Here is a 22,230-nt window from a genome sequence, read left to right as displayed (position 1 = left end):
AATAGAAATGTAGAGAAATTTGTAAGTCCCAAAGAATTTCCTAAGATCAAAGTTTAAACCAAGAAGGCAAATGACTGAAGAAGTGTTCCAGAGTTGGGACATACTAGAAGGTAACACCTGAGCCAGCCACTGACAGTGTGAACAGCCTACTGACATGTAATAGAGCTGCCCAACAAGACTGATCAGTTCTTCTAGGCACATTCTATCGAGTTTTCTTGTTTGTTCCTCAGAATGTATTTTCAATCTCATATTCAATTACACGTAAGAGATTCATTTACCTAAAATATGCTTAGGATCAGTGTACTAGGGTTTACCTGCCGTAGAAAGCAATATCCTTATAAAGTGATAAAGAGATTAGCTGAGACAAACAAGCCTTATTTTAACTGTTTGTATGAAACAATGTAGAACTGTTTGAAGGTCAGTATTACTGTGTTTGGTTTTCCTATAAATGGCATTCAACCAGACTAAACCATATACAAGCTAAAGCCCAAACAGCAAATCAAAAATCACCAACAGAGCCAACCAAGCCAGGTGGCTGTTATAGTTCTTTTACTATGAAACTCAGCTCATGGAAACTCATGTTTCCTTCCTAGATATGACTCAGGCTGAACCACATCAGACACAGAACCTGAGAGAAGTGGTCAGAAAGACCCTGCTCCAAAGGCAGAAAACAAACTGGACAAAACTGACAAGAGTGGCTTCTCAAGAGGAATGCATCCAAATGGAGCATGGCCAACACATAATAGAAGAATTTGAGTTAACTCGTAAGGTGAACAAAGCTGGTTCCTATGAATTGTCCCCATACCCACGCTCCTGAAACTTCCTGACACACCAACGTAGTCCAGAAAACCCTCACTCCTGCACTGCAGACTCGAAGAATGACAACGCAAGTTAGCATTCATTGTTCCCTCCTCCTTTCTCTTCTAGTTGACAGGTAGCAGAAGCATAAGGACAGAAATATGTGTAATGGGACAGTGTCCAGCAGAAAGTCTACCTAATATTTTCCTTCATGACACAGTTCTTCACATAAGAGATTTGAACCTTCTAATCAGCCACTAACACTATCTCAGAAAAGTCAAACCCAGCTAAGTACTATACCTAATCTATATCTATACACACATTATACACCTTTCAATCAAAAGACAAAACGTGCAAGTTTGGTACTATAATATCTTACAACCCCATGCACCTGAGCAATGAAGGAAATGAAACACAGGACCTGTTTACTCAAGATCAGGAAGTCCTTAACTTCATAGTAGAAAGGCTAACACTAACTAAAGCCTGTAATTCCATTCTATATGCTTATCAATAACAGTTTTGGTTTTGTTTTAAAATCAGAGACCTTAAAGCCTTCTGGCCTGTTACATAATACCAACATTTTAAATACTTTTCTCAATTTTGCTATAGATCTCTAGACTACTATTTCTCTTCCTAATGTCTGTGAGATGTATTGGGATCTCAAGGTTATAAAAACAAAAAAAAACAAAAAGTGAAGCTATGCAAAGAAGTTAAATCACTCAAACACTTCATAGTCACAAAATGAAAAGTATGTTAGTACTAGCTTCTTTAACAGCTCTTCTGGAACAAAATTATCATTTTTGGTTTGAAGGAGAATGATCTCCATAACATCACATGTTTGAATGCTTGTTCTGCAGTTAGTAGAACTGTTTGTTTGGGAAGGAAAGGGGGCTTGGCCTTAGAGGAGGTGTGATACTGGGAGTGGTCTTTGACGATTCAAAGGCCTATGCTGCTCCCAGTTAGTGTTCTCATTCTCTGTCTGTCTGTCTCCCTCCCTCCGTCCCTCCGTCCCTCCCTCCCTCCCTCCCTCCCATTGTCTCAATACATAAGTTCTCACTATTGCTCCAGTACCATCCCTGCCTATCACCATGCTCCCCTCCGCACCATGGACTCTACTACCCTCTGGAACCATGAGCCCCAAATTAAATGATCTCTTTACAAGTTGTCTTGGTCACAGTATCTCCTCACAGCAATAAAAAAGTAACTAAAGATACAAGTATTAAACAAACAAACAAACACCGTTTGTTCGGTGACTTGCAGTCAAGTGCTAAAAATCTCTGTTGCATCTTAAACTTCAATTATCTGAAACAGAGTATCCTGAGCTTCCATAAATCTTATAGATCAAACCCACCTAACTAGGCTTTACGATGCAATTGGGAAAAGTAGCACACTGTGACACGTATAATCACTTCTGGATGACTTCCTTCTGGACAATGCAGAATTAAATTAGCATGTGGCAAACTTCTCTATGTGGTGTGTAGAAATCAAGGTCTTTTTTTTTTCTATTCAACTATCTTGACGAACAAAAATAGCTTTTGTTGCCCTGGGAAAACAGTTTTTAAAAATTAATCAAAACCTGCCCCCTTTAAATCTTTCATTTTTCACATTAAGCTGCTGGTGACTTATCAGCAGAGTGTTCCATTTGATGCCAAGTGAGAATGCTGAGGACAACAATAACCAAAACACTGGAATCAAGTGGGAGCTCTGCAATCTTCCAGATTTCAAAACTCAACCAAGGTGGTGGTAGCAAGGATACATAATTTCAGAACACAAAGCTACATTGCAAACCCATGGACATAGAGACATGACAACTAGCAAAGAGGCAAAGAATTCCGTAGCAGATACACATTAGTGTGGGGATTAAAAGAGGATATCACCTTAGCATTGAGTACTAATAAACAGGAAAGAAAATAACTTACAGCAATAAATAAATACCAAAATAACATAAATATCACTTATCTCAATTCAAAATATAGGAAATATTTCAAATATACCTGTATGCTGCCAAATTCCACGTTCTCATAATGAAAATGTGCACATTCAGCCATCTTTGGAAAGTGTCCCTTGGTGAAGGGTAACCTAAAATACATGAAAGTAAGTATGAAACAAGATACTTGACTACTAAAAATTAGTCGAAAGATCATGGGTTTCAGAGCTCATGCAAGCAAAAACACTTGATAAGCACATGCAAGTGGGCCACAAACACACACACAGACCTGTTCAGAAACACACGTAACCAGATGAATACTACATTGGGTGGATAGATATGAACCAAAAATAAAACATTGAGCCTCTTAATCTTGCCTCAAGTCAACGCTCATAGAAAAGCATACTTTTGGCAAAGTAACTAGAAACTGGCAGCTTCTGCAGAGCAGCAGAGTTCACAACACAAAGAACAGCAGAATTTACCTGTGAATGTTGTCACAGCCCATCAGTCCAGGAGGGGTGGACCTGGGTACAGAACCAACATTTTATCCTCGTCTTCCCTAGACTTATACCTCAAGTTTATTTCTTGATCTAGTCCTCCTTTACCAAGGGAAAAATCTGGGTTTCCTGTTAAAACTACACAGGAGTCAGGTGTGGTGGCACACACCTTTAATCCCAGCACAGGAGAAGCAGAGGCAGCCAGATCTCTGAGAGTTTGAGGCCAGCCTAGTCTACAAATCAAGTTCCAGGGTAGCCAAAGCTGTTACACAGAGAAACCCTGTCTCCAAAAAAGAAGAAAAAAAAAAGGAAGAAAGGAAGAAAAGAAAAGGAAAAAAGGGAGGGAGGGAAGGAGGGAAGAAGGAAAAGAAAACAAAGAAAAACAAAGGGAAAGATTCAGGTAATCCATATAGCAATAAACTCTAAATATCTCTTTCAGAAAAGCAAACCTAGGATTCCATAATTCAACCAAAAAGGCCGATTTTCCTTAACAAATGAGATTATGCATTAGAGGTAAAGAGGCCAGCTCTAGATGTTCTTGTTAGACAAATGCAACTTAGTAAGCAACAATATATAAGGATGAAAAATATAGTGTATTTTCAGGAAAGTGAGTTGCATATAGACCTGTTCAGTTCACTGTTGAATTTCAATGCAAGGCTTAACAATACAATATATAGTGTTATATGCATAGGAAGATCAAAGCTAAATAAAATGTTTCTAAGAAATGAAGAACTGATATCCATCTGCAGAATGTGCTTGGAGGCCACTCCTGGCGGCACTTACTTCTTCACGTGCTTAACCTTCATGCTCGCTGTACTGCCACACGACTTAAGAGTGAGGTCTCCAGGGATCTCCGGGACATCTGCTCCTCTTGCCTTAGGAAAAACGAAAAAGAAAAGCTATGGTGATTCTGTTAGTGTTGAGACTTCTCTTATAAAAACAGGTTACGGATAAATTTCTACTAGTTCTTCTCAACCTGTACTAATAGAAACATGTTTTGATGTTATATATTTTCCATTAAATGATGAACTTGCTTGACCATTAGCAATTCAGAATAAGCTAACAAAAATATTAGATTTAAATACCTGAACGTGCCATATAAAAGAAAGTTTACTGTAAAAATAAGAAATTTCAAGTTCATGTCATAAAATTTTATAATCAGCTATTAAGATTCTTAATACAAACTAAAACAGCTCCTAGGAGTTAGTTACTAAGATGAAATAATCCTGGATACCTTACAATTACCAATCAAAGTTTAAAATGGTACTATGGGGCTGGAGAGATGGCTCAGTGGTTAAAAACACTGACAGTTCTTCCAAGGTCCTGAGTTCAATTCCCAGCAACCACATGGTGGTTCATAACCATCTGCAATGGCATCCAGTGCCCTCTTCTGGTGTATCTGAAGACAGCAACAGTGTATTCATAGGAAATAAATAAATCTCAAAAAAAAAAAAACAAGGATATGTGTCACTACCACCTAGTGAGGCCCATTTTGCAACAAATGGCCCTATGAACAATGGAACAACAGGTATTTCTTACTTCAAACCTTGAAGGCAGTATGTGGTACTGCCAGCACACTCCTCAATCTGCCACAGCGGATTTTGAAATTTAGTGAAACAGTCAGCTGTCTAAAAAACATCTAAAAGCAAGAGTTTCATAACAGTCTGAAGAAAAAAAAAAAGACAAAATTTAAGCCCAAGTATCTGTCATAAGTAAATTCATGCTTAAGCCTAGATCAGAATATTAATGCTTAATACAACTTAATCCTGAGAACAGAAAAGCAGAATATGTCACCTGGTTCAGCATTATCAGATACGCACTCAAGGTATGCTGAGAAGAAAATTACCACCTTTCACAGCCTTAAAAAAAAAAAGAAATGACAAAATCTAGGCAGCGCAGACTGGACTTAGACTCACAGTCTTCCTGCCTTAGCCTCCTGGCTCAAGAATCACAACCTTAACTAAATTAATTTTTTTTCTTATGAAAAAACTGGTCAGTATGTGTGTGTGTGTGTGTGTGTGTGTGTGTGTGTGTGTGTGTGTATGAGTGTGAAGTCTGAATAATGTTAAAAATATTTCAACTCATGAGGTGACTGTGTGAACCTTGTAAGAACTGATTCTTGGTATGGTATCGCAAGCAGAGCTGATTGTTCTTGATCTTTTTTAATCCTTAGCAATATTAACTATTATTTTAAGACCTACTATTTCAAGGCCAATCTTCTTATACGTTCCTTTATTCTTTTCAAGGAAGAAAGAAACAAGAAAGAAACTATCTTTCTGTGTTTTTTTAAGTTGTGTGTGAGAGACAGTATACATGTGTGAAAGTGTGTGTGTGTGTGTGTGTATATATGAGAGTATGTACATGTACGAGAGTATACATGTGTAAAAGATGTATGTGTGTGAGAATGTGTGTGTGTGTGCAAGTGTACATGTATGAGAGTATGTACTGAGAGAGTACACTGTATGAGAGTGTGTACATGTATGACAGTGTACATTTATTAGAGAGTGTACATGTATGTGAGAGAGTACACTGTGTGAGAGAGAGAAACAGAGTGTACATGTGTGTGAGTGTAAAGAAACACACTGCTCACTCCTCGGCTATGACATCACACACTTTTTATCTCTAGTCTGGGCATTAGTGAAAACTGTGCTGGCTGTCACCTTCCCACCACTGTTGGCTATAGGGCCATTATCGCTTGGAGCCATCTGTTGATGTTTCTGGTCACTGTGAAATGTCCTCCTTTGCTACTTTCTTCTCTCTTCTGTTATGGATAGAAAATGAAAACTGTGCGGTCAATTAATATATTCAGTGAAATAAAAACGTAGACCACAAAGTCAGTGTCTCTAAGCCAACAAAACAAGCTCTAAGCCTTCAAGACAGATGAGGCAACCATTTGGGCAACTTCACACAAAAGCTGGTTGAGTAATGGTTTCACTGGGCAACAGGCTGTAAGTCAAATGCTGTAGAACTCAACTTGTAGGTCCCCGATTTTTGCAGTAACCTTTACTGGATCGTGGCTGTATTTGGTCAGAGTTGGGTAGCTGCCTAAACACTGTGGCTCACAGGCCTAAAATATGCACCAGATGGCCCTTTAAGAATAAGTTTGCCAACTTGTTTAGTAGGTGATTCCCTCTTTTTCCTTTTTAAAATGTTGGTATTTTAAGATATTTTAGCATGGAAATAACTGGTGAAGGATAAGAAGTGGTAAGATAATCCTTGGATACAGGGTGGTGGACTGTTGAGCTAAGGCTAGAAGCCCCAGGGACCCTGAAGGAATGGTAAGACCTTCGCCATGTTGTGGGATTTCTTGTATGGGAGTAATAGATACATCTGATAGAAAAGGTTGACTGAGAGGCATTCAAGAGTTCCCTGAATTTTACATAACATCCTATGTTTAAATCAAGAAAACAAGTAAAATTTTATGTGTGTGTGTGTGTGTGTGTGTGTGTGTCTGTGTCTGTGTATAAAATTATGTGATATATGATTTTAAATGTATATACATGTATGTATGTATATGTATGTATATAATTATTACATATGGAGAAGTTACTTCCCATATGTAAACTAGACTTCCATTAAAAGATAAATAAAAATTAAATGGTGAAAAGGCAGACAACAGTAAAATAGAAAGTAATAGACCAGTTGCAAAACAAACTCATTTTATTAATAAAAATACATCCTAACTAAATTGACTTTATTCCAGAAATACAAGAAGGGTATAATATTTTTAATCTATACAATATCTTTCCATCTTACTAATAATTGAAATGAATAGGGTAAACATTATAGTACAGACTTAATATATACAATTTATGTGATAAAACTCAACATGTCTGCATACAAGAGTGTCTGGCGACACTTACAGCTGAGACTGTGAAGCTGAAGACACTCATCTCAGTCCTATCACGTCCTACCAAGATTTTCTTTTTGCCATTTTCATCTTACAATTGGCAAAAGAACAAACTGTCACCTGCATAAAAGGCTATACTATTCCAAGACTATTTCTAGTAACTAAGAATCAGAAACACTGTAGATTTCTACTAGCAGGGGACCAGATGAGCACAGCAATGCTGACCCCGTGCAAGGGACTAATCATGGCTATAAAGCAACCAGGAAGACTCCCATCTACTGCTGTGAAGAAGTCTTCACCATGCAACCTTAAAAACAGTAAATATGGATATGCATGTGTGTTTTGCTCTAAAAAACAAAATTAGAAGAACAGGCAAAAACTAATTTAAATGTTTACCATTGGGGAAGACAGAAAAAAGGATAAAAGACAGATTGTTCCTATTTTGAGATCTTGAGGCCACATAAATGAGTTAAATAACAGTAAAAATAAATTAAAATGGGGAAAAGCAGCACTCTCTAAAAATAGAGAAATGAAGTAAAACAAATGATCCTAATTATATGTTAGTGGCTAGGCAAAGAGGGATTACTTCAAGTGGCAATAAGAAAACAGTATATCCCTCCAAGGATATTTCCTAGAAGTGAAACAAACTGCTTTCTATAAAGCGCATATTCTCATTTTCAAATTATTAGGGGTGTAAGATAGGCCAATGAGATGGCTCAGCACAAGCCTGCCCACCTGAGTTCAATCCCAGAACCCATAGTGCAAGGAGAGAACCAGCTCCTCAAAGCTGTCCTCTGACCTCCACATGCATGCCACAGCACACACATGCTTGTTGTGACATGCACATCACACACAAGCATTAACACAGTAACAATAAATAAAATTAAATTTTAAAATGAAATAAACATAGAAGATTAACGAGAACAAGCAACTACTAATGTCACCGAAAGCCTAAGTTCTTCAGTGTAAGAAACAGTAATACAGAACTGAGGATCTGAGGAGAAATCTGTAGTCATTTCCGCTGTGCATGTGAGGATGGTGTGTGTGCTTCCACACAGCTCCACGGCAGGACTGACAAGCGCAGAAGGCACTAAGAATCTCAGCCATGGCAAGGCATATTCCTAGTGTATGGGGAGTTTGTACTGATGAGGTTTTGAACTGAGTTCTACATGAAAACACAGCTGAGAGCTGACTAAATACTGAACGTAAAGTGTCAGTCTGCACAAGGATGTGTAACAGGAAGCAGGTAGCTGTCACACGGCTTTCATCCCATTCTGAACACTCTTATGAAAATATAAAAAGCACGTGTCATGTTCATCAACTGTAGAGAAGACAACTGGAAGGGAAGTGACACTGAATGCTGCAGGTGAACAACGTCAGCGTGCTGCTGCAAGACATGCCAAAACGAATGCCACCTTCACTGAGAATCAAGCAGAGCCCTAAATCCATGGTAAAAGTTCTGTTGTGTAAGGATGGGGTTGGGGAGCACGCTTCACTTGACAAGAATTCATGTAACATGAACTGAGGCCAAAATCCTACTAGAAGCTTAATCTAATCCAAGGGATTTTCTTCCAGTAAAAAGCCAGTACAGTCTCTAGAAATACTATCTACAACAAGACAAGCACTTGCTGCTCTATAGTCTGAGCTAGTTAAACAATAAGGAAGAATTGACCCATTCTAGTAAAACATAATTTGATTTGGAAAAGCCTGCAAAAATAGGAAAACAGTGTTTTGTCCTGTCTGCTTTAACTGCCGCCTAACCCCCTGAAAATGACTCTACCATCCTCCCACTGAGGCAGATGACAGAAGAGTCTTTCAAGTAACCAATTTTGGTGACCACCTGTGCAAATAAAGTGGTTGGTAACGCTGCCCAGCTAACTGCAATGTCATTCTGCAGTAATGTATTTCTGCAGTAGACATGAAAGCCACCTCTACAGTCACTCCTCAGCACAACCCCAACCTCTCTGCATCATCTCTGGGTGGGAATCTTCTTCAACATGTAGTAAAACTCCCTACTGACATGAATCAGAACACTAACAAGTATTAACAGACTTTAAAACCTTTATTCTCTGAGAATAAAATATATGAATGTAATGTTTTTGGATCACATCTAATTCCTTTGGTCCCTCCAATCTTTTGAATAAAGACAAACTATAAACACACCGTGTGAAAAGTGCATGTCATAGAACTGAAAGAAAAATGATCCAGCCGCCCCACTGCCACAAGGAAACCGAGGCCAAGAAAGAAGCAGCAGTTTGAGCAGTGTTAGTCACAATATTGTAATTAAATTGGCAAGTAATTTGGGGATCTCTATATCCTTCAGTCAGCAATTCTCTGTTTTAAGAATAAAAAGAAAAAAGATCATCATAAAGCTACTCACTAAAGTTAAAAATATAAATTGAATTTAGGACTTATATTTTATGGGATACTGTATAATCATTAAATACATTTAGTACTAGTTTTTTTTAACTCTTTTTTATCATCTTTTTTACTTTTATTATCTTTATGTGCAAGTGTGTGTGTGTGTGTGTGTGTGTCTATGTGGGGGGTGTGTAGGTGAGTACAGTATCCTAGGAGGCCCGTGCCCAGAGGCCATGGATACCATGGAACTGCAATTACAGAGTTGTGAGCTACAATATTGTTCTGGGAATCAATTCAGGTACTCTGAACGAACAGCAGCAAGCGCTGAGCCACCTCCCCGCCCCCCCCCACAGCGCTGTCTTGTGTTAACAATAGCGACATACTAAATACCTAAATTACCCCAAGCAATTGGTTTCATGGATATTGATGGATTTAAAATTCTGCACTATGTCTATTTTCACCAACTAATATTATCAAATATGGTAAATACACGGTGATGTATAAAAGCAAAAGCAAACGTAACACTGCTGTATGTAAAATTCTAAAACAAGCCCTCTGCCTGCTTCTCCCTCACCGCCTCTATCAGGGGACTTCAGTGACGTGAGTCTGTAGATGAGCTTAAAGGCTTAGATCAGTCAGTCTTGAAATACCAGATTTATCTGGTACAGTAATCCAGAGTAGATTTCGTCAAGCTAGGAACAGAGATGAAAGTCAAAGAAGACTCCTGCTGTCTTTGAAAGGCTGAAAAGGCCTTGAGAGTAATTCAGATCACTTACAAGAACAGAGACATGTTCCTCTCTGACAGCAAGGAAGGAAACCTGGACCTCACACCTAGGCTCACAAGGCACTACCTTCTGCTGGCCACCTGAATGAGGCAAGAAGTTAACTGTTCCGTGGCACCTCGAGCTGAGAGCTCAGCCCAGTGGGTGCTAGTTTCTGTGTTTTGAGACCCAAAGCAGAAAACATTCCACTAGCCCAACTTACAGAAAAAGAAATAATAAGTGCCAACGATTTTCAGCCCCTAAGCTCGAGATAAAACTATCTGAAAACAAGTTATGAGTTGCCATTTTCCACTTTAACTTTCTGAAGATTCGGTTTGTTTCTTGTATTTAACACTAGGAGAGAACACAGACACTTTTAAACTAATGTCATGAATATTATTTCTTCATAATCAAAATTACATTTCTGCCTAAAATATAAAGAGGAAAATGTTCTAGATCTTTAACTATTGAAAAATAGTAAATGAAATTCTAAGAGTTGTCTCTATGTGACAGAGCTGCACCTATACAACCAGTCACACGGCTGTGCTGGCTAATTCCATGTCAACTTGAATAAGCTGTAGTTATCTGAGAGGAGGTAACCCTAATTGGGAAAATGCCACCCCATAATACTGGACTATCAGCAGGACTATAGAACATTTTCCTAATTAGTGACTGATGAGGGAAGGTCCAGCCCATTGTGAGTGGTGTCATCCCTGGGCTGGTGGTTCTAGATTCTATAAGAAAGCAAACTGAACAAGCCTTGGTGAGCAGGCCAGTAAGCAGCACCCTTCTAAGGCCTCTGCACCAGCTCCTGACTCTAGGTTCCCTTGAGTTCCTGTCATGACTTCCTTTGAAACTGTGAGTAAAATACACCCTCGGCTCCCCAAGTTGCTTTTGGTCATAGTATTTCATCACAACAATAGTAACCCTAGTGACACATGCCTACTGTATTCCCAGGATTCAGGAAGCTGAGACAGAAGGATCATGAAATAGAGAGCAGATCGTGCTAAATATACCAAGAAACATCCTGTAGTGGTTTGAACAAGCAATAGTCCCACACACTAAGGCATTTGAACATGAGGTCTCAAATTGGTTGAGGCAGTTGAGGGAGATTATAGAACCTTTAATGGGTGGGGCAGTGTTAGAGGAAATAGGTCACTTGGGGAAGGTTTTAATAGTCCGTCGCCTTGTCCCTCTTCTAGGTCACACTCTAAGCTTCCTATGTGAGGAAAGGTGATCAGAGAGCCTCCTGTTCTAACTGCCTGCTACCATGCCTTCTTTGTCATTATGGACTCCTTCTCTGAAACCTAAAAAAAATCCAAATCTTTCTTCTGTAAGATGCTTTTGGTCACAATAATAAATTAACTAATTCGATGTCAAAAAAAAAAAAAAAAGGAAAAGAAATCACAAAACCCTGCACAAAGTTCTATGTATATCTATATAATCTACTAAATAAATGAGATTTTAATATAAAATTTATGCTATCATGAAAAGACAACAAGAACATACATAAGGTATCTATGAAATGACAAATGTTTACAGATACCTTTGAAGATATATTTAGTCAAATATTGTCCCCTTTCTGACAAAGAAACGAAAGATAATAAGGAAAATTTAATAATCATTATAACACCTTAGAAAAGAAACATATTAAACCTAGAGTGTATTACAATAAGTGACAGCATCACTATATGATGAATCCTTAGTGGATAAATATGCCACAGAAAGAATAATTTAGTATGTTCTGAATACTTTCAGAAGACTTGGATGCAAAATATACATATTTAACAAAAACAGACAACACAATAGTAATAATTTTCTTCACTTATTCAAGAGACTTGACAATTTTTTATTCTCTAGGAAGCTTATCCCCATATAGTCTGGACAAAAAATAAATAAACTTTTCTACATCTAAATATCATGAGTTCATGTGAATATTTACAAGAAAACTGCCACAATCACTTTTTTGATATTCACACTATGACTCTGAATGCTGCCTAGAGTTCTCTGTTTGGCATTACTCAAATTAAATTACATAATTAAAACTCTGCTTAGCATTATTGATGGTATCACATTTGATAACAACTAGCATATTTACTAACAAGTTTATTAACATGACAACCTAGCCAGGTAGGGTGGCATACACCTTTAATCAGGAAGCAGAAGCAGGCAGACCTCTGTGAGGCCAGCCTGGTCTACATAGTCTACATAGTTAAGGAAGGGAGGGAAAAAAGGGAGGGAGAAGAGGGAGGGAGAAGAGGGAGGGAGAAGAGGGAGGGAGAGTTCTATGAGATAAATAATGGTAATAGGTATATTTTCTAATGTTTGGACACCACAGACTAGACCCAGCAACACAACAGCTAATAAATTACCTAGACTCATCGACAGACATGTACTGAAAACCAGAAGCAGAAATCAAAGAAGGCTGAAGGCGAGTTTAAGTCCCTGAACAATTTATAAGTCTTACAAATAACCGTACGTAAAATATGTTTTTCCTTCGGTTCAATTATCTATTTCTAACTAACAACAAAAGCATGAGAAGACCAGGGTAACAGGAGTCATGATGATACAAGCACCTGCTTTGCAGCAGAAGAGTTGCCTTAAGCTTCACTTCCAGAAACGTCTCAGAGAACCAATTAACAGCAAGGGAAATTATTCAAAGGCAAAGTTTAAAATAATTTTTACAATTATTAGCAAGTACCATTAGGATAATTATCACAACTCCTCTGCTAGGCAACAGCTAGTTAATCAACCTAAATTAGCACATTTACATATTAGCAATTTTATGCTTTTTTTATAACTGAGATTCATCTTCTCCATCCCTTCTTTACATCACTGCCATAGTAGTTTACACTAATTCTGCTTCTTCAGATTAGAGTTGGTCCCAATAATACATATAATGTCATCATGTACTTTATAAAAGGTTCCAGGAAAATAGAAGGACAGTATACTACAACCTTTACCAGTATTTTATTCAGGTGAGGAGGTGTGCACACAAGTACATGGGGGAATTACTCTCGCCTGTGTGCGCATGTGCGTGGAGGGCAGAGGTTAACCAAAGTGGCATCTAGAATTGCTCTCCACTTGGTTTTTTGAGACAGGGTCTCTCACTGAACCACACTGTTTCAGCTATACTAACTGGGCAGCAAGACTCCAAGTTCCTCTTGTTTCTGCCTATCTTTATCACGTGTGCTGGAGTCACAGGCAGCACATCTGGCTTTAAATCGAATCCTGGGTGTCTGAACTCAGATCTGCATGCTTAAGCTGCAAGCAATTTACTCACTTACCCATCGTCCCTGCCCAAGATACTTTATTAAAATTAATTTTCTTCAATGATACTAGAAAGTAATCGTGATCTATTCTACGATAAATTACATATTGCACATTAGCTCCACTAAGTAAAAGTAAAATGTGTACAGGCATATACATAAACACACTCCAAAAACAAAATCACCTGTTCATCAAGATTGCTCTAAAGGAATAATCCAGGTCTTCTATCCAAGTTTGCTTTATAGGAAAGGTAAGCAATACAAGGAGAAATGCTGGAGTTCAAAGAGCTGCCCATGACAACCTTTTAAATAGTACTAATAAATCTAACTATTATTTTACAGAAAGGAGGAGAAAAAGAAAGAAAGCAACAAAGAAGAAAACTTCTATTGATGTCTGTTCTAGTTTGTTATCTGTTGTGGAAAAACAAAACAAAACAAAACAAAACACTGGTCAACACCAATTTGGGAAGTAAAGGATTTGTTTCATCTTACAGGTTACAATTTATCATTGAAGGAAGCTCAAGAAAAAAAAAGAAACCTGGGGACAGGACCTGGGGCAATGAGGCTTACTAACTTGCTTCCTCTGGATTGTCCACCTACCTTTCTGATATAGCCCAGACACACCTGCCTAAGAATAGCACCTCCCACCATGGACTATGTCCTCAGATATCAATTAGCAAGTAAGAAAATGCCCCCATAGACACGCCTACAGCTCATCTTGTTTGGATTATCTCTTGTGAACTGTGTAAAGCTTGTCTTTGTAGCTTCCGTTTGTAAACATCTTCTCCATCACCTTCTGATTGGTTTAATAAAGAGATGGATGGCCTATAGCAAAGCAGGAGAGGAAAGGCGGGACATAGGCACTCTAGGAAAGAGGAGACAGGAGATTTGCCAGCTAGAGGCAAGGGAAGAAACATGTGCTGGTACTGAGGAGAGGTAATGAGCCATGTGGCATAATGTGGATTAGTATAAACAGGTTAATTAAGTTATAAGAGCTAGTTGGGAACAAGCCTAAGCAACTGCCAAGCTTTCATAATTAATGAAAAGTGTCCGTGTCATTATTTGTGAACTAGCAGGTTAGAAATAGTCTGGAGGTACCATCTGATCAAGACATTTATCAATTTGATGTTTCCCAGGTGACTTCCCATAGACTTGAATTTGAATCAAGTTGACAAAACTAACCAGCACAATGTTCAAAAAGTAAGATAATGAGAAAAGGTAGTGTTCTAAGGGGGAAAAAAAGCCATTTCCTTTGGATAAAAAATGGCAGTTTCAAAAAAAAAAAAAGGTGGGGGGAAGAATGGCAGTTTCCTTTACTGAACAAATATTTACTGAAAACAAAGCAGTAACTAACCATAATTAAACGCTCTACTCACACAGCTCACACTGCAATGGGGAAGCAAATAATCACATAAAATTCCGTATTTGTAAGTAATATAGGAAAAAAAAATAGAACAGAATCAGAAAGGAGTGCAGGGTTACTGTTTTGCTAAGATGGTTATGTACGAATAAAGACCTCTAAAGATGAGGAAGTGAGACTTGCAATGACCTGGAAAAAAACACTTTTTAGGCAAAGGAGCACACATAGGCATGGGCACACATAGGTATAGGCATACAAAGGTGTGGGCACAAATATGCAATATCCACATGTGTCATCTATAACTCATTTTTGGTATTTCTAATACTGAACATAAAATAGTATCAAAATCTAGTGTGGTGGCATCAAAATGATGGAAGAACACAAGTGTGGTGGGTTACAAGGTTTCCTCCGAGGTATGAACTAAATGCTCAACACACCTTGAGAATTGTATAAGAGTCAAAGTGGATAGAGCAAGAAATCAAGGAGGAAAGGACTTTAAATTATCTGATTCATAACATTACAAGGTGTTTAATATGGATAAAATAAAGTCAGTAGGTTAACATAAACAATAAAGCTGGAAAAGGAAAGGCTCTTGCAAGGAGTCCCAAAGATGAGATGTGTAAAAAAATCTGTATTTCATGATGCTCAAATGTTCTTAGGAGAGGGACATGCAGGCCACGTGCACAGTAATAGCAGTGAAGACGTGGGAGGGAACAAACATAAAGGAAAGCACGGAGCTGTAGTGGAAAGGAAACACAGCTGTAAGGTATCACTTTTATGAATAGCTGAGTGTAGGCTTGCAGGGGTTTTGTGTGTATTGTGTCTTTAAGTGATAGAGGAGGTGGAACTCACACATACAGAGCTGACAATACTACACACACTGATTGTTTTCCTTAATTTTAAAAACTGTGATAGTTTAGAAAATGTAACTGTGTCTTGTTTTCAGGGATATAGATGTTAACAGAGGTATTTATAGAGCAACTATCTGTTGTCTTATCAATAATTTTATTTACCGACCTGCTTGTAGCAGACTGCTGACCACATATTAATTTTAATGACTGAAAAGTAAACTGAAGTGAAAAATGTTCCAAACAGAAAGCATTATTAACGCAGCATGCTCATCGAAATTCACACTGCTGCCTGGCATGCTCCACGCTGCACTGTTAAATCCAACCGCCTTTTGGTTCCCGAGTGCACTGAAGCATTCTGTTTTTAAAACCCTGATGCTAATACACATGTCACATATTGTTTGGTTTAGGTATTTCCAATACTGAACCTAAAATGAATAACAAAACCATTAAATAACTGAAGGAACATAAGTGTGATGGTCAGGGTGGTTTTTTGTCCAAAACAGGGGGGAAAAAACAAACAAATAAAAAACCTCCTCCACCACCACTACAATCAAACACACACACACACACACACACACACACACACACACACACACACAAACACTTCAGCTGTTTTATGTTAGAGGTCAAAAGATCCTAACAGTACAATTACTAAATAATCTCAATGCTAACTACAAATAATTTATTTTTAATAATTTAATAAGGTTCTATATCTGTATTTTTGTTTGTTTAGTTCACTGGTTTTGTTTCATATTGTTTTAAGAAGTGGAGGTAGGTAGGGTCTTACTGTGTTGCCTAGGCTGTCCCCCAAATCTAGACTCAAGCGAACTTCCAACTCGGTTTCCTAAGTTGCTGAGACTATAGGCACTATGTCTACATTAGGTTTTTAATTTTGTGAGAAGGGTTCCGTGTATGTGTATGTGCCTGTGCACATCTGTATGTGTATGTGCCTGTGCACATGATCACGTCAGGTGTCTTTCCTCAGTTGTCCCCCACTGTACCTTCTTTGAGACAAGCTCTATCACTGAACCCAGAGCTCACCTATTTAGCTAGACTTGATGTTAATCAAACCAGCCTTTTTTAGCCTCCCAAGTGCTGAGTGTGGAGAGTGGAGGAAGTCCTCATTGAATGTGTACCGTTGACATGAGTGTGGCCAGGAAAGGGGCACTGATGCCTCAGACTCTAGGAATGGAAAGGACTTCCACTGACCAGAGTATGAATGGGCAGGAAAGAGTATGAATGGCCAGAGTATGAATGTGACCTTAGCTAAAAACATGTGCAAAAGGCTCCTGCAGCAGCTTCCTCTTTCAGATGACTGTTTACATCCTCCTGACTCTGTTCCCCTGCAGAGTCCTTACTAAGATTAGCTAACCCTACTCCTCACAGGCTGCCATGCTTGATACAGTGCTGAGTACCAGGGCTACGGGTCATCTCCACAGTAGCATACCACTCACTGGATCCCAGACTTTAGTTCCTTGTGTCTCTTAAGTGCCTTCTTCCCTGTGCTCCCAGACAGGTTCCCAGCACCCTGCTACACAGGCCTCAGCAACTGGGATTACAAGCAAGCATGACTACACCCAGATTTTAATGTGGATGCATGGATCCAACTAAGGTCCTCAAAATCATGTGGCAAGTAGTTTACAAGGACTGCCAGCTTCACAGCCTCAGGATTGGATTTTTCAAAATAATGATTTTTGTTAGCAATCATGAAGAGTAGCTAATCATATCAGAAGCAGAGTATTAATTTAGAGTTAACTATTGCTTTAATTTTTAAAGTGTCTTTATATTAAATTCTTTAAATTCATCAGTTTATAAATTTCTGGATCTCTTTAAATGTTGATGAAAAGCTAACTTTTTCATTGTACCATACAAATTAACATTTATGCCCATTAATTTCTACACAAAGTCAAAAACTAAGTGGAACTGTTTTAGAGAAAAATTCTGAAAGGTTTCTCTTAATTTTTTTTCAAAGTGGTATTTCATTTAAGTAGTTGCTGAGAGAAAACAGTGCAAGCTTCATTTTTACTCAGTATTTGGAGTGAACATGAAGTTCTAGAGAAAGGTTAGTAAAATACTGGCCCATATTTCATCTCTGCATTTTGATTTTCTTTTGTTTTAAATTTTTAGATTTATTTATGTTTAAGTAGATGAGTATTTAGCTTGCATGTATGTTGATGCACAATGTACATGCCTGGTGCCCTCTGAGGTCCAAAATGGGTGTAAGGTCCCCTGGAACTGGAGTTACAGATAATTTGAAACTGCTGTGTGGGTGTTGGGAACTAAATTCATGTCCTCTGGAAGAACAGTACGTGATCTTAATCACTAAGCCTGTTCTCCAGCCCTCACTCTGTTTTTCTGACACGGGGTCTTGTGTAACTCAGACTGGCCTCTAACTTGCTACACAGCTGAAGATGACCTTGAACTTCTGATCCTCTTGTCTCTACCTTGGGAATTCTGGGACTATGTGTGGTAGTCTCCACACCTGGTTTTATGTGGTCCTGGGGAATCAAGCTCTGGGCTTGATGAATGCCAGGCAAGTATGTAAACAAGTAAACTGCACCCCCAAGGATCCTGTACACTTTTGTCATTCAAAAATTCGATATTTATTAAATGTGATGTTTTTAATGGAAGGATTGTAGCAACAGCCCTCAGGGAACTTACATATGAGAAAACTAAGAACACTAAATGAGATTATAACAAGGAACTGATAGGTGATATAAGAAGTAACTTCCACATGTGCTCAGATACATTAATTAGCATTCTAAAGACAGAATTCAGTAATTTTGTGTACATATTCAATGTAACACTTTAATACAGAGTGAGTGGACTACTACCAAAAAAAATGCTGTCTTTCTATTCACAAATTCGATGTAGATCTACAGGAAGTTATAAAACTATAAAGGAGAAAAGACAATAATGAGCAAACAAATTACTAAACTACTAAATACTCTTTAAATGGAATGCTGTTGCCTCTAGGAATTACTTGAATTAGTAATGGTACTGAATTTTTTGACTATTTTAAATGTAGTAAAGATGGAAGTCAATTTACAGAAAACTGAAAGTAATTCAAATTATCTCCAGTTAAAAGAGATACAAATTGTGTCTACTGGAACGGAACAATTTTCATCCACTTCCATGTATTGTAGCACCACAGGTCTGTAAATGAAGCTGCTTTGGATCTCTGAAAGAGTTCTAACATCTGAGAGCAAACGTCAACTTGACGAGATCTGAAATCACCTGAAAGGCAAGGCTCTGGGCACACGTGTGGCATGTTTTCTCGGTGAGACTAACTGAAGTGGGAGACCCAACCCAAAAGTGGGTGGCACCTTCCAGTGGTGGCCTTGATATAAAAGGGTTCAAGAGACAAGCTTTTGCTTTTTGCATCCTTGCCTTCATGCTCACTGGCAAGGTGGTCTGACAGTTCAGGAGTTCAATACCGCTCACTGCTGCTGCCGTTGCCCTTCTTCACTAACTTCTGAATTTCCACCTTGGACTGAAGACCGGTCACTCTCTAGGAATCTCCCAAATCTTCCGGGCCAAACTGGTACTCAGCCTCCCCAATATGAAGACAGCACATTGTGCTAACTAGGCTGTATTGTGTAATACTTTCTAATAAATCACTTCTTATTATATATTTGTTATAACAGATGTGTTCTTCTAGAGAACTCTAACATAACTCTTAAAGGATTCCTTAATTAACTTATATATGTCTTTATTTTTTCTGAAAGTCATGATTGTATCCTCTTTTAAAATTAATGTTGGGGGCTGGAGAGATGGCTCTGTGGTTAAGAGCACTGATTGCTCTTCCAGAGGTCCTGAGTTCAATTCTCAGCAACCACATGGTGACTCACAACCATCTGTAATGAGATCTGATGAACTCTTCTGGTGTGTCTGAAGACAGCAACAGTGTACTCATGTACATAAAATAAATCTTAAAAAATAAAAAAGAATGATCTCACCCTTCTCAGAAGGATAGCAAGAGTTCATAGTTGAGTACAGTCATACACTGAGATCAGTACTACAGTACAGAAATAAACAGCATACTATGGGAATTAAGGAACAATTTTAACTCCAGAAGACTTGGAAAGCCTTTCATCTAGCAGGCTTGTCCAGCTTTCTTATATTACAGTACGGTGTTGTTATCTACAAAGCTCATACTCAAGAACCATGCAATCAAATTACAAAATAAAAACAAAGTCACATAAAAATCTCACAATGGGGACAAATGGCTCAGCATGTAAAGGCACTTGCTGCCCGACAACGAAAATATGATCACCTTAATTTGACCCCTGGTACCCATACAAAGATAGAAGGAAAGAACAAACTTCTATGGTAACATTCTAACTTCCACACATTATCTATGGAACATGTATACACACACAGCATACATGGTGTGTGTGTGTGTGAGAGAGAGAGAGAGAGAGAGAGAGAGAGAGACAGAGAGAGACAGAGAGAGACAGAGAGAGACAGAGAGAGACAGAGAGAGACAGAGACAGAGAGATAATAATAAAATGTAAAAATTAAAAAAAGAGAATTTTGAGTATCATACAAGAGGAAGAATAGTGACCACTATTTTTTAATTAAATTAAATAGCAAAATATTACATGGTGAACTAAAAACAAATTAATATTGTTAAGCTATACACTCTACATTTTCAACTCACAGAAAAACAACTATCTGAAAAACCAAGGGCTGGAGAGATGGCTCAGAGGTTAACAGCACCGACTGCTCTTCCAGAGGTCCTGAGTTCAATTCCCAGCAACCATATGGTGACTCACAACCATCTGTAATGGGATCTGACACCTTCTTCTGGTGTGTCTGAAGACAACTACAGTGTATCATATGCATAAAATAAATAAATAATTTTAAAAAAAAGAAAAATCAAAGACAAAACACCATGTAGTATAGATATCATCTAGAATTTCTTCACAAAATTACAAGATTGTAACCTAAGTAGCTTTTCTAAGTAGCTCATCTGGTAATTGAACAAGGAACGCTGATTTTCAATGAAATCAACTCAATTATGATTAACTGTAGCAGCCCAAGAAATTCATCCAGAAAATACAAACTGGCTTAATTCCATCTAGGGAAAATAGTTGTTTGAAGACTTGATATAATATCAGCAGTTGGTTAAAAAAAATTAAAATAAAATAAGCAAATTGTGTTTCTTCCTTCTTGATGAATGTAAGTGTAACCAACATGGCTCAGATGCTGCTGAGTTTGGAGGAGATGAAGCATTGGAACCCTGGGAGGGATATGTATGGGACATCTACAGGATAGATTGCTCACAAATAACTTTAACAAACATCAGTTCAATATAACCCAAAGTAAAGTTTACTAAGATATATTTTAACTGATTTGGGGGAAATATGTGTATTGCAGAAAAAAGGCTTGGTTGGACATATTTCAACCTCTATACTGAACACTAAAATCTTTGGTAACTTATTTTTGTGACAGTCTTGATATTTCTAAAGGAACGGAACCTAAAATTACAAGGCAAAGCTTAGTTTATAAAAAGTCATGTGAAAATGTGAAAGGCTAGTATTCTTAGAGCCATGAGTATTCACAAGCCACTATATATACTTTTCAAGCTATCATATATTAAGAAGGGAGATTTTCCTTCCCATGCAAGTTTGCAATGATAATAATTTTCAGACTCAAGCTATATGCTCAGAGCAGAATAGTCTGACCACAATGAATGTGCAAAGTGAGTTTCCATGTTACAAATGTTATCTAACTGTTATGAGGTGCTTCTAACTAAATTTCATTGAGAAGTAGTTAATATGTAGTAGAATGAGATATTAAAGGAAAAATAAAAACTAATGACTCTATAAATGCAAGTAACAAAATTTGATCAATTAACATCATATGCTTGGAGTTCAGGATAGAGCCCAGTGTGCTTGGCAGGAATGCAGAAAGTCCTTGGTTTTTAGTCCACAGTTAAAAAGACCATTACTCTTATGACCTGATATCAATAGTTGCAAATCTATCTGAAGGAAGAGACCTTTTACAAACTGAATTTCTGAACTCTCATAGACCATCATTGATAGATGAGTGTTTATACTACATTTTTATGAAAGAAAATATTAACTTTGAACTAAATTGAAAATAGTATTATAGCTCATAAAAAGAATTTCATTATGTTTACTAATAAATCCAAATTATAGATTTTTCTATATAAATTAAATGAGTAGCTGAAACAGACTTCCTGGAAAACTACCCTGATGGTCTTTGTACTTATTTCTCAACTACAATGTTTTCCCAGCAACTCAATAAACTCCATTTTTCAGGTTAATCAGTCTACAAGCATGAAGTCATCTTTGACATCCCTAGCTCATACTCTTTGTTCACAGTTATGAGTAAAAAAACAATCCTTTTCATCTATAAAGACTAGATTTGCACTCTAACCAGTTCTTACTGTGTCTGCTGCTATCCTGGGTCAGACCATTATCACTTCTGGCTTACTGTTGCATCCCTCACCGGTCTCCTGTATTACTACAGCATCCCTTACTGGTTACAGCATCCCTCACTGGTCTCCTGTATTACTACAGCATCC

General features: G+C 37.9%; 1 protein-coding gene across 1 annotated transcript in view; it reads right to left on the bottom strand.

Moving 5' to 3' along the window:
- The window catches only part of Arhgap32 (Rho GTPase activating protein 32), a 119,147-nt gene that overhangs the window by 83,625 nt on the left and 13,292 nt on the right, over nucleotides 1–22,230 (bottom strand). The window contains exons 3-4 of the mRNA XM_028776217.1: nucleotides 4,006–4,097; nucleotides 2,793–2,877 (exon numbers count right to left, since the gene is read on the bottom strand). Coding sequence (XP_028632050.1) covers nucleotides 2,793–2,877; nucleotides 4,006–4,097 — 177 coding nt within the window. The remainder of the gene's footprint in view (nucleotides 1–2,792; nucleotides 2,878–4,005; nucleotides 4,098–22,230) is intronic.

The sequence above is a fragment of the Grammomys surdaster genome, unplaced genomic scaffold (genome assembly GCF_004785775.1).
Source record: "Grammomys surdaster isolate TR1022 unplaced genomic scaffold, NIH_TR_1.0 266, whole genome shotgun sequence".
Taxonomy (NCBI): domain Eukaryota; kingdom Metazoa; phylum Chordata; class Mammalia; order Rodentia; family Muridae; genus Grammomys; species Grammomys surdaster.
Note: the sequence above shows the minus strand (reverse complement) of the source record. Positions and strands in the feature narration are given on the sequence as shown.